This window comes from Bombina bombina, chromosome 1, assembly GCF_027579735.1.
Source record: "Bombina bombina isolate aBomBom1 chromosome 1, aBomBom1.pri, whole genome shotgun sequence".
Classification (NCBI taxonomy): Eukaryota; Metazoa; Chordata; class Amphibia; order Anura; family Bombinatoridae; genus Bombina; species Bombina bombina.
In genome coordinates, this window is record NC_069499.1 from 687,105,716 (window position 1) to 687,118,883 (window position 13,168).

At 37.8% G+C, this 13,168-nt stretch overlaps 1 protein-coding gene across 1 annotated transcript in view; it reads right to left on the reverse strand.

Annotated features, from left to right (window-relative positions):
• FAM199X (family with sequence similarity 199, X-linked) overlaps nt 1-13,168 on the reverse strand; it is an 88,585-nt gene that overhangs the window by 52,830 nt on the left and 22,587 nt on the right. The window contains exon 3 of the mRNA XM_053699169.1: nt 9,865-10,014. Coding sequence (XP_053555144.1) covers nt 9,865-10,014 — 150 coding nt within the window. The remainder of the gene's footprint in view (nt 1-9,864; nt 10,015-13,168) is intronic.

The following is a 13,168-nucleotide window of genomic DNA, read 5'->3' on the forward strand; positions in this document are numbered from 1 at the left end:
CTGAAGTTTTTGAATCGTTTTGTAAGAGTCCCAAATTTCAAGATGGTGACTATAAAGACTATTTTGCCATTTGTTCAGCAAGGTCATATGTCCATGATAGACTTACAATATGCATATCTTCACATTCCGATTCCTCCAGACCACTATCGGTTTCTGAGATTCTCTTTTCTAGACAAGCATTACCAATTTGTCGCTCTTCCATTTGGCCTAGCAACAGCTCCAGGGATCTTTTCGAAGGTTCTCGTGCCCTTCTATTTGTAATCAGAGGACAGGGTATTGCAATGTTTCCTTATTTGGATGATATCTTGGTTCTAGCTCAGTCTTTACATTTAGCTGAATCTCACACAAGTCAACTAGTGTTGTCTTTTCAAAGACCTGGTTGGAGGATCAATTTACCAAAAAGTTTCCCGATTTCTCAGACAAGGGTCACCTTTTTAGGTTTCCAGATAGATTCAATGTCCATGACTCTGTCCTTAACAGACAAGAGACGAATGAAATTGGTTTCAGCTTGTCGAAACCTTCAGTCTCAATCATTCCCTTCAGTGGCTATGTACATGGAAGTTTTAAGTCTCATGACTGCAGCATCGGACGCGATCCCCTTTGCTCGTTTTCACGAGACCTCTACAGCTTTGTATGCTGAATCAATGGTGCAGGGATTATACTCGGATATCACAATTGATATAATTGAATCCCAACATTCAACTCTCTCTGACTTGGTGGTTAGACCACCATCATTTAATTCAGGGGGCCTTTTTTGTTCGTCCTACCTGGACTGTGATCACAACAGATGCAAGTCTTTCAGGTTGGGGAGCTGTTTGTGGATCTCTGACAGCACAAGGGGTTTGGAAACCTCAAGAGGCGAGGTTACCAATCAATATTTTAGAACTCCGTGCTATTTTCAGGGCTCTTCAGATTTGGCCTCTGTTGAAGAGAGAACCATTTATTTGTTTTCAGACAGACAATATCACAACTGTGGCATATGTCAATTATCAGGGTGGGACTCACAGTCCCCTAGCTATGAAAGAAGTATCTTGGATATTTTCTGGGCAGAATCCAGCTCTTGTCTAATTTCTGCCGTGCATATCCCAGGTGTAAACAATTGGGAAGTGGATTATCTCAGCCATCAGACCTTACATCCGGAGGAGTGGTCTCTCCATCGAGATGTATTTTGTCAGATTGTACAGATGTGGGGTCTTCCAGAAATAGATCTGATGGCTTCTCATCTAAATAAGAAACTTCCCAGGTACCTGTCCAGGTTCAGGGATCCTCAGACTGAGATGGTGGATGCTTTAGCAGTTCCTTGGTTTTACCAACCTGCCTATATCTTTCCGCCTCTAGTTCTTCTTCCAAAAGTGATCTCCAAGATCATTATGAAACAAATCGTATGCGTTTCTGATAGCACCAGCGTGGTCTCTCAGGTTTTGGTTGGCGGATCTTGTTCGGATGTCCAGTTGCCAGCCTTCGCCACTTCCTCTAAGACCAGACCTTCTGTCTCAAGGGCTGTTTTTCCATCAGGATCTCAAATCGTTAAATTTGAAGGTATGGAAATTGAACGCTTAGTGCTTGGTCATAGAGGTTTCTCTGACTCAGTGATTAATACTATACAACAGGCTCGTCTGTTTCAAGAAAGATTTATTATCGAGTTTGGAAGACCTATATTTCATGGTGGTCTTCTCATAAAGTCTCCTGGCATTCTTTTAGAATTCCTAGAATTTTACAGTTTCTTCAGGATGGTTTGGATAACAGTTTGTCTGCAAGTACTTTGAAGGGACAAATCTCTGCTCTGTTTTATTTCATAGAAAGATTGTTAAGCTTCCTGATATTCACTGTTTTGTTCAGGCTTTGGTTCGTATCAAGCCTGTTATTAAATCAATCTCTCCTCCTTGGAGTCTTAATTTGGTTTTGAAGATATTGCAGGCTCCTCCTCTTGAGCCTATGCACGCTTTGGATATTAAACTACTTTCTTGGAAAGTGTTGTTTCTTTTGGCTATCTCTTCAGCTATAAGAGTTTCCGAATTGTCTGCTCTCTCTTGCGAGTCTCCTTTTCTGATTTTCCATCAGGATAATGCTGTTTTGCGGACTTCGTTTGAATCTCTTCCTAAGGTTGTGAATTCTAACAACATTAGTAGGGAAATTGATGTTCCTTCCTTGTGTCCTAATCCCAAGAATGCTCTTGAAAGATCTTTGCATTCTTTGGATGTTGTAAGAGCTTTGAAATATTATGTTGAAGCTACTAAAGATTTCAGGAAGACTTCTAGTCTATTTGTTGTCTTTTCTGGTTCTAGGAAAGGGCAGAAAGCTTCTGCCATTTCTTTAGCATCTTGGTTGAAGCTTTTGATTCATAAAGCCGATTTGGAGGCGGGACAGTCCCCACCTCAGAGGATCACAGCTCATTCTACAAGATCAGACTCCATTTTGTGGGCTTTTAAGAATGAAGCTTCAGTTGATCAGATTTGCAAAGCAGCAACTTGGTCTTCTTTGCATACATTTACTAAATTTTACATTTTGATGTATTTGATGCATGTATTGTGTTTTAAGTTTTTTTCTTTCAATTTATGAGAAAAACTTATTTTTTTGTGGATTTAATTTTTTCAGCGGAAAATGGCTGTTTTTATTTTCTCTCTCCCTTTCTAGTTACTCTGCTGTGGACTTCTACATCTTGGGTATTTCTATCCCATACGTCACTAGCTAATGGACTCTTGACAATTACACAAAAGAAAACATAATTTATGTAAGAACTTACCTGATAAATTAATTTCTTTCATATTGGCAAGAGTCCATGAGACCCACCCTGTTTCTGGTGGTTATGATTTTTGTATAACAGCACAATTATATTTCCATTTCCTCTTTTTGTATGCTTTTTTATGCCTTATTTTAATCACCCCACTACTTGGCTATTCGTTAAACTGAATTGTGGGTGTGGTGAGGGGTGTATTTATAGGCATTCTGAGGTTTATGAAACTCTGCCCCTCCTTGTAGGATTGTATATCCCATACGTCACTAGCTCATGGACTCTTGCCAATATGAAAAATGAATTTATCCGGTACGTTCTTCCATAAATTATGTTTTGTTTTTTAAAAAAAAAAATTCAAATATACTTCTATTATCAATTTTTCTTTGTTCGTTTGGTATCTTTTGTTGAAAAGCAAGCCTTTAAGCTCAGGACCCTGCTATATGGCAGCGGTTTTGCAAGAATATTAACCATTTACAAGAGCACTAGATGGCATAACTATTCCCTGCTGTGTAGTGCACCAGACACCTACCTAGGAATCTTGTCAGCAAAGAAAAGCAAGGGAATTGGGAACAAAGCAAATTTGATCATACAAGTAAATTGGAAACCTTCTAAAAATCGTATTCTTCGGGACTTCCGATGGGCAGCATACCAAGAAGGCAGCAAGGTACTGAAGCTCTGCTACTTCTTGTGAAAAAAATTCTTCTTGAAGCCTGGATTTAACGCCATCCACATCTCTCTTGACAATCTGTGTGTCCGAGAACTATTGTGGATAGAGGGATAGACATCTTCTCTTCCCCGGAAGGCACTTTAACAGTTTATTTGAGGACAGTAAAAGGTGTCTTTTACTCTCCAAGATTGACACCATAACTAAAGAACTGATAGAAATATTCCTACCGCACCTAAATCTCATGAATTCTTGCCTAGCACTTCATGAAGAGATCCGGTCTGCTCAGGGACCACACTCATCACAGGATTACTGACACACTACCCGCTGAGGACCCTCAATCACTGCACCTCGACAGCACTCACCATGGGACGCAGCATGGCTGGACGGCACTCGCTCTGACTTGGGAGATCAAGCGGAACGGCCTACTAGCTCCGGTGTACCCTCTTGGCTAAATGACAGCTCTCACTGCAGTTTCGATTCAGCATCGAAGGGTAGCACCACCGCAGCTTACGAAACAAGCCATATTCAATGCTGCATCCTGCCCATGGGGAGCGGACTGCAGCCTTTTGACCCCAGCTCCGCCTCAGAACAAACAATCCGCAGCGGTACCGAACACCGGAGCGACTCCCTCCTGCCTGAACCTGTCACAAAGAAAGAAGTACCGAGACCTCCAACGTCAATACAAATAACTATCCTAGTCACGGATCTAAACCCACGCTTAGTAGAGAGATCTCTCTACGACGACTCTCGTCCTGCTATGGGGGCAAAGGAATTCTATAGCTCTGAGGGGCATAATTATATATCTTTAACCCGTGTGGGAATCGGCTGAGCTAATAATTTGGCCCTATCCACCTGTTACTGGGCTACAGCTTCTCCGTATGTGCCCCTGGGGCTAGCAGATGATTGGAACCTTTCTATTGTATATAGCCAACGTAAAAACACTACCTGAACATAATCCGGCTAATTTATCTGTAATGGATTAATAGTGGAACTCACTTTGGCATAAGGCGAGAGCGCACCATAATAAATACTTGTGGTGCAGTCTGTATGGCTACTAAACCTGTACTGTTACCGTTTCGTATTAGCTCATCCTTGGCCCTGTTGGCCGCTTGCTTAGTTTTATATTATTTTTTCGACACGAGAGGCACTCTAGGAGATTGCATGAGTGGAGATTGTCACACTATATAATGACTCTTTCAACTGCACATTATTATGGAAGACATTTGCCGACTGAACTAAGGTTTCTCATATCTATTCAAAACCCGTCAGCTCATGCAGTGCATCTTGTTTCCTTAATGTTCAACCCATGCTGCTTTTATATATAATCATTAGCCAACGCATCTATTCTAGTATTGAAGTACTTTGTATATACCAATCATACTTATAGCAAATGCAAGCCCCTCTTACTGGAGAAGCAGCTCATTTAACTCTGGATTCATTTTTGGCTGGTTCTGTTTGGATTATTTGTTCAGCCAGATTCTGGAATAATACTAGCTAGAAGCTTTCTATCTCATAATTTACCTCAGCAGTTCGGAATGAGACCCTAATTAAGTTTTTTTTTTACCAATTAATGTAAATAGTGCCTATGTGTATCATGCTTTGTTTTATTTGAATGTTGTCACTTATCCTCGGCATTCACGGGTTTACCCGCAATGCGGCAATCTTTCCAGCATTGATAATGGGAATTGTAAATTAAAGCCTTATCGCCCCACCACAAATTCAGGTGCACCTATACTGTATGTTCCACCCTGCAAAATTTCTGCATTTATACAATACCAGTCTTTATAAATATACAACTTTAACTATTCGGTAATATATATAACACTGTTTCACCCTCTTAAAAAGGGAGACTAAACCCAAATGTTTTCTTTAATGATTCAGATACATCAGCAATTTTAAGCAACTTTCTAATTTACTCCTACTATCATTTTTTTTGTTTTGTTCTCTTGCTATCAGGAATTTAAAGCTTATGAGCCAGACCATTTTAGGTTCAGCACCACGGATAGCAAACCAATAAGCAAGCGTAACCCAGGTTCTCAGCCAAAAATGGGACGGCTCTTAAGCTTTACATTACTGCTTTTTAAATAAAAGGTAGCAAGAGAACAAAGAAAATTTGTTAATAGGAGTAAATCAGAAAGAAAATATTTGGGTTTAGTGTCCCTTTAATCCATCTATAGGGAAGAACCTCATACTGTGATATTCCTAAAAGTCATGCTGAATTTCTCAATTTTATTGTCTACAATAAAAGTATATGCGCAATACTTATACATGACTCACCATACTTCAATGTCAGCTTAACTCAGACCCCACTTTGTAAGTCCTATTAAAATTGATGCTATTTATTATTCCCAAGGTACTGACACATTACTGCAAACTGGTTAATCTTAATTAATGTGGGTATCCATATTTATTTTGCAGGGTGGCACGTATTCCATTGGGAGAGTGTACTAGTTCTCAGTTTTATTTTGTTTTTGGTTTATAGATGTTTAGTTTGCTTGTGTTAGTTTACATAAAAAATAAAACCCCAACATTGTGGTACAAATGATTACATATGCTGGAATGTTCTCTAACCCATACAAGTCTTTTACAGACTTTAATACAAATGTGAACACTGTATTCTACTATATCTGATAATGTACGTTGTTATATCATATTGCCTCAATTTTATATTATCTTATCACATCCTGTGTGGTGCGTCATTGATATGTAACTTACTATGAATCTGTGCAAAGGAGGGCTACCAAAATGGTACATGGTCTAAAAAATAAAAAACTTACCAGGATAGGCTCAATGACCTAACTACGTTAAAAGGCTTAGTAAAACAGAGGCTGTGGGTATTTTACATAAAATGATCTCAAGCTGAAGGGTAGTAGATTCAGGAGTAATTTGAGGAAGCTCTTCTTTACAGAAAGTGATTGATTTATGGAATAAACTTCCTCAAGAGGTAGTAATGACAAACACTGTTCGGGACTTTAAAAATGCCTGGGACAAGCATAAGGCTATCCTACGAACTAGATAAGTTTATACTGTTAGGTAATATCGGGCAGACTTGCTGGGCCTATGGCTTTTATCTGCCGTCAATATCTATGTTTCTATGTTACTACTGTACCCTTTGTTGGTTATAAATGAAATTTTTTTTTTTTTAAATTGTATTCTCTTTCTGAATCGAATAATTAAATATTTAGGTTTCATATCACATTAAAGGACGGAGGCAACTGTCCAAGTTCTGAACATAAACAAAACCTAGAATTTAAACTTTGTGTGTTCAATCCACATTTATTATATATTGTTTTTAGAGGATAAATAGGGCATTCTTTTGGCATCACACATTTATATATGAGCTATAATTTAATATGAATAAAATCTAAGCAAGTGTGATACATTAAAGGGACACTGAACCCAAATTTTTTCTTTTGTGACTCAGATAGAGCTTGAAATTTTAAGCAACTTTCTAATTTACTCCTATTATCAATTTTTCATCGTTCTCTTGCTATCTTTATAGCAACTGTGGACAGAACTTTTTTATTGGTGGATGAATTTATCCACCAATGAGCAAGGACAACCCAGGTTGTTCACCAAAAATAGACCAGCATCTAAACTTACATTCTTGTATTTTAAATAAAGATAGCAAGAGAATGAAGAAAACTTGATAATAGGAGTAAATTAGAAAGTTGCTTAAAATGTCATGCTCTATCTGGATCACGAAAGAAAAAAATTGGGTTCAGTGTCCCTTTAAGAAATGTTATGTTTTCCAAGCATGCCCACACTTTTTATTGTGAATATCATCATTCCATATCTGTATTCTGCAATGTCCCATGAGTACAGCAATATCCCCCATATAAGGTTTTCAAGGATTTCGGATTGTTACAGACACAAACAAATGGGGCCTGCCCATATGCATGGAAATTTTATTTTCTGGGCCTATGTTTAAGGCAGTATGGCAGCACAGGAAAGAAAATGACCCCCATGATGGCATACCATTTGCAAAAAAAGATAACCCAGTGTATTGCAAAAGTGGTATGTCCTGTCTTTTTTGTGGCCACTTAGTCACAAAACTTGTCCAAAATTGTGTGTTAACTGGGTCACCTTTTTAAATTGGATTAATCTCAATTGGATCTTTTATTGTAAATCATGTAGGATCTTTATTGGTGGAACTCTGTGGACTTCGGTCTTCTTACAACCTCATCTCCAATTTCTACTATGCAATTTAGTGTTCATATTTTTTGCATTTTTCACACAAACACTGCACTTTCACTGTTTATCATCATCCCGTATTTGTGTTCAGCAATGTCTCACGAGTACTAGATACCCCCATGTACAGGTTTTCTTAGGTTTCGGGAAGTTATAGGACCAAATATGGGGCTTGCCCCCATTTTACCCTTCATACATCGAAATTTGACAATGATTTTCTGGGCCTATGTTGCCTTTGAAACAGTATGGCAGCCCAGAAATGAAAATTACCACCATCGTGGCATACCATTTGCAAAAGTAGATAACCCAGAGTATTCTAATGGGGTATTTTGTGTAGCTTATTTATCATGGCCTTAGATTGGCTGCGCTTAATGTAAAAAAGGACAGGTCAAGGTCAGCCAATAAGTTGGGACACAAGTTAGCAATAGTTTACCTAACCTATGTATTACAGACTGTTAGAGAATCTTCCATACAGAGTTAGAGATGAGCAGAAAGGGCAATAGTAGCTAGAGTCCCTCCTAACGCCTTTTTTCTAACAGACTCTGCACTTTTTCTGGGGTGACTTTTTGTAGCTGTGGGTTGGATCCTACAAGTAAAATGCCTGACAAGTCTCTGGACATTCTCCGATTCAAATGTGGAAGGATTATATATGTCTGGTTCTGATAGAAGCTTTAGTGTAAATTCTAGGAAAGTGTATGGCTTCCCTGTGCCTGCTTTTTTTGTACAGCACATATGAATTATAGACCGCAATCTGCGTTAAGTATAGGGCTAATTTTTTTGTACCAGGCTTTGATCAGCTAAATCTACTCCTCACATATTTGCTTTACTGAACAATGCACTTTGGTTTTGGATTGGTTCATCCTTTCCGCTGACAGATACTAGCCCTGTGTTAGATCATGCACACACCTTTTTTGTTAGTGTATTGAAAGGCCGGCAGTTATTCATAGCATAAAGCTGATGTTTTGCCGTATATGTCAGCTTCTGGGGAAACCTGTGTGATTTTTTCGCACCGTGCCGCCTGCTAGGGTTTCCAAAATATATTTTTTTTTTTAAACAAATATCTGCTTCTATTGTCCAGCAAGGCTAGGAGGAGATCCCACACAATCTTGCCATTTGTGCCAATAGAATCCGAGCAACCAGGTGGATTAAGATAGCCATCTTTCCCTTCAGAAATGCAAAATAAATAAAATTTTATTCCATAGCATGAACGCTTAGATGGAATTATTGTTTAAAAAGAAATCTACCCTTTAATTTCATCTACATAGATGTTCTGGTCAGGGGTGTAATTTTCTGAAAACATGAGTTTGATAATCTTGTATAGTCTGTCATTTCTAGGGGGCACATTAGGGGCAGTTAAGTTTGGGGTTACCCAATTTTTGTCCAAATTTTGTTGGATGCCTCCTTTTTTATAGTGGCAGGCTAGGAGCATAAGTTAGTTCCATGCCGAGCGCTTTTAGGATGCCATGGAACAAGGCATCTAGGGGTTAAAGGGATATTAAACAGTATGAGATTGTAATAATAAAATGTTTGTCCCCTTTTTGCAATTTAACAGAAAATTGTTGGTTTTTCTAAATTTCACTGAGTTTCTATAAAGTAATGGGTGCTACCATATTTTAATTAAAGTTTTCTATTTATCTATTATATCTGCTGAGAAATATGGGATCGATATAAAAACAGGCAATAAAAGACTGTGCAAACAAGGTAGTGTGGAACATACAATTGTTAAAGCAACAATATAACAAATGTTTCCACACAGCCTTGCACACTCGTTTATTGCCCGTTTTAGATCTACTCCTATTGGTCCTCAGCAGGACAGACAGTTAAGAGGAATACCTATGTTAAAAGTGTAAAGGTAATGTGTGCTGACATTTTAATCTTCAATATTTAATCAACTGTAATAATTGTAAAAAATATGACTGCATATTCTAATGCAAATTTTTGCTTTGAATACATCATTATGTCTTTGGATACATCATTAAGTTCAGCATGTATTGACTGTTTAAATATCCCTTTAAGTGCGAGAAAATACTTTTACTTGCAGATTTTTTATTTTATTTATTCAGACATGAAAGAGCTAATGGAAATTACAGGAACCAAGTATATAAAAAGCATCCATACATTTGCCTTTTAATATGTTCATGTGTGACTATTCCAGTGCTTTAAATGGAAGAAACATGTTTCTCATAGGATGTGTTAGCATTGTCAATAGCTGTGATTTGACAAATATTTGCTGGGCTTAGATGGGAACTACTGTGTCTTGTCAAGTTGTTACCTGCTCGTCATTTGTCATGGCACTCCAAGGAAGCTCATCCAAGTTCCTGTGCTTGTTTTTCTTCTTAGATGGGAGACAGGGAGAGCTGGGGATGCTGGGAATGATATCTGAAAGCACATCACTGCCGCTTGCAATGTCACTGCCTGGCAACTTGGAGAGGAACAAAAAAGAGAAGAGTGGAAAAGAGCAATACAACATTAAGACAAATAAGTGAAATAACAACAAAGTACATTAAGGCAGAAATACCAAGTGTTGCCAACTAGTCATCCTTACAATAAAAATAAGGTTTGACACTTCAAGCTGTTTTTGACTTTTTAAGAACATGATTTTGGCCTTTGGAAATGAAGATTTAGCATTGATGTATGTTGTGTATATTTATAAGACTGAAGCCCAAAAACCTTACATTTAAATTATTGAAAGCAGACTTCCAGTCTCATGGGGTGAGTAGCTATCCACTCATGCCCGATTAAAGCGTATTAAAACACTGAAACTATGTGTATCCACACATGTATTGTTTCACATAACCCACAACAGAAAATATAGAATAAACATATGTGGGAGATGTACAGTATCCCACAAAAGTGAGTGCACCCCTCACATTTGTGTAAATATTTTATTATATCTTTTCATGTGACAACACTGAAGAAATGACACTTTGCTACAATGTAAAGTAGTGAGTGTACAGCCTGTATAACAGTGTAAATTTGCTGTCCTCTCAAAATAACTCAACACACAGCCATTAATGTCTAAACCGTTGGCATCAAAAGTGAGTACACCCCTAAGTGGAAATGTCCAAATTGGGCTCAATTAGCCATTTTCCCACCCCGGTATCATGTGACTCTGAACTTGCCTGTTTCTGCTCCTCATTAAAAGCATTAATGACTAGTTACACTATCATTAAACCGGCTGACTAGTATGCGATATGATGACTATTTTAATGAAGCTTATGTGACTCACACTCAATTCCAGTATATTTGTTCTGGTTGCACTTTCAGGTTAAATCTACATTTGAGTCGCTTAGCCCTTTTCCTAAAAATCATATTATATATTACTTAGATGACAAAGGGAATAAAAAACATGCAAACAGCCTCATACAACTAGAAGAGCATGTATTAAAAAGGGACAGTGTAAAGGAAAAAAAAAATTCCCGTTAATGTGCTCTCACTGACTTCTAATACCAACTAGAAAGTATTATATGCATGGGAAATTGTTCCTTTAGGCTTATTTCTGTATATAAAACCGCCGTTTCTGCTAATTAAAATAAAAAAACAATAAAATGGGCTGAATCGTTAATACTTTTGCATGCATAGTACCCTCAGAAAGATAGTACAGTACTGTAATCAGAAAGGTAATATTTGTTGTTTTAAATAAATAGGCAATTATTGGCATTTTAGAACACACAAAAAAGGGTAGAGAAGATTGTGGCTTACATGCGGGGGGGGGGGGGGGAATAGTAATTTCTGCTAAAAAAAAAAAAAGTAAAATATTTCATTTCTTTCATGATTTAGATGGAGCATGCAATTTTAAGCAATTTTTATTTATTTTTTAAATCTTTTATTTATGATCCGGATCACAGTGTATTTCATAAACAGTACATTATATAGCAGGAACACATAATCAAATCTTATGCAATATCTGGCAGCCAAAAACTAGCAAAATAAAGAAAGAGGAATCAAACATGAATACTGCTTAGTATGACAATTTAACAATTAAGAGTCAAACTATGTACCAATATAATCTTGACCATCTTTGTCTATCTGTGAATTTGATTATTTTTTTTAACCACCTCAAAAGACATGACAGAAGTTCATGAAGGGGCACAAACTTTCAGAGCTCCGGATCGACTTAAAACTAGATGTAGATATCAAACAAGCCTACAACTATTAAGGGATTACTTGTTTAACTCCTAACTAGCACCCAGAGCTCTGGATTCTTTTCTTTTGCTTTTTTAGCACCCGGAGGATGTCAACTGTTAAAGCTAATACGTTAGTTTCATACTGAAACTGGAGACCTGTTTTACAACTGTAAAAACTTGCCACCCTAGTTGTTACTCGAACTCAGCAAACTTCTGGCCTCCTACCAACTTGAATTCACAGCATCTTTAAACAAACAGACGTGTGTTTAACCCCAGCTGAGGTAACCTCTATTAGCGGGGATGCTCTGGGGCCCCAGCATCAACCGCACACATCTAATTTTGTGATAGCTGAGGGTGTGATGTATCATGAGGTCGAGGGGATAGCCGGTGAATTCTTGTTACCAAGTGTGGTTACCGGGAGTCTAAAGGGAGAGCCTTGTACCCGAATGGATCATCTAGGAAAGCTTGGAAGGCTGGGTTCTCATAGAGGGGTCAAATACTGATGGCGCTAATTATCATCTGGATGACCACAACACTCATCTCACTAGCCTAGGAACAAATCTCCTTCCAACGAAAACAACTTCACCTGTTCCAGGCATCCTGGTACAAGATTTTCCAGCCATCTGATGAAAAATTATACCCCAAGCCCGCAGCAAAGTTTTGGAAGACAGGCATAGGATAGGAAACAATGAGTTCCCATTTATGCTATGTGTTTGGCGGCAACATTGTTCACAGAGAGAACTCTAATGTGTTTCTTCACACTGGCCTTTTTTTATGAGTACAGTGTCCTTTTTTTTTTTTTTTTAATATACGGCCACCCGAGCTGACTGTTTTAGAGCTACATAAGATAGCAAGCTAAATTACACTCAACGGTTCCGTTTGACTCTCCAGTGTAATTTTAGAGGCTAATAGTTCTATGTTTCAAAGTATTTAAATAGCTTAATATCTTTATTGGAAATGAGTTAATGTTGTAGATGTCTACTTATAGTGCTTCAATGTATATCATACAATATAGCCTTATTCCCATGAGTCCTCCCTTAAAAAAAAAAAGTGCACTTAATCTTATATGTTTGGGCTGGTGGTTTAGAGACCTGCCAATATTGTCTAGTTCATATAATAATAATAATAACAAAGCAACTACCTTATTTCATACCAGGATCCTGAGTGCTCCTTTTATTCATATTCATATCCCACTATTTATTTTACAACTCCAGAATAATTTGACATGACTAGACTACCTGTTCAATACCATATAGGTAGCTTTTTCCTATTTTAGCTGCTGTCTCTATACCATCTCCAACCTAATAAATTAAAAGTGCTCTGGTATTTGTAAATTACATTCAGAGATTAAAAGCGTGTTTTTCTAGTAAAATACCGCAAAGAGGGGGGCGTGTCCGAGCAGCGTACCAGATAGGACGCATCTACTGAGAGCTCTGAAAGATACCTTAA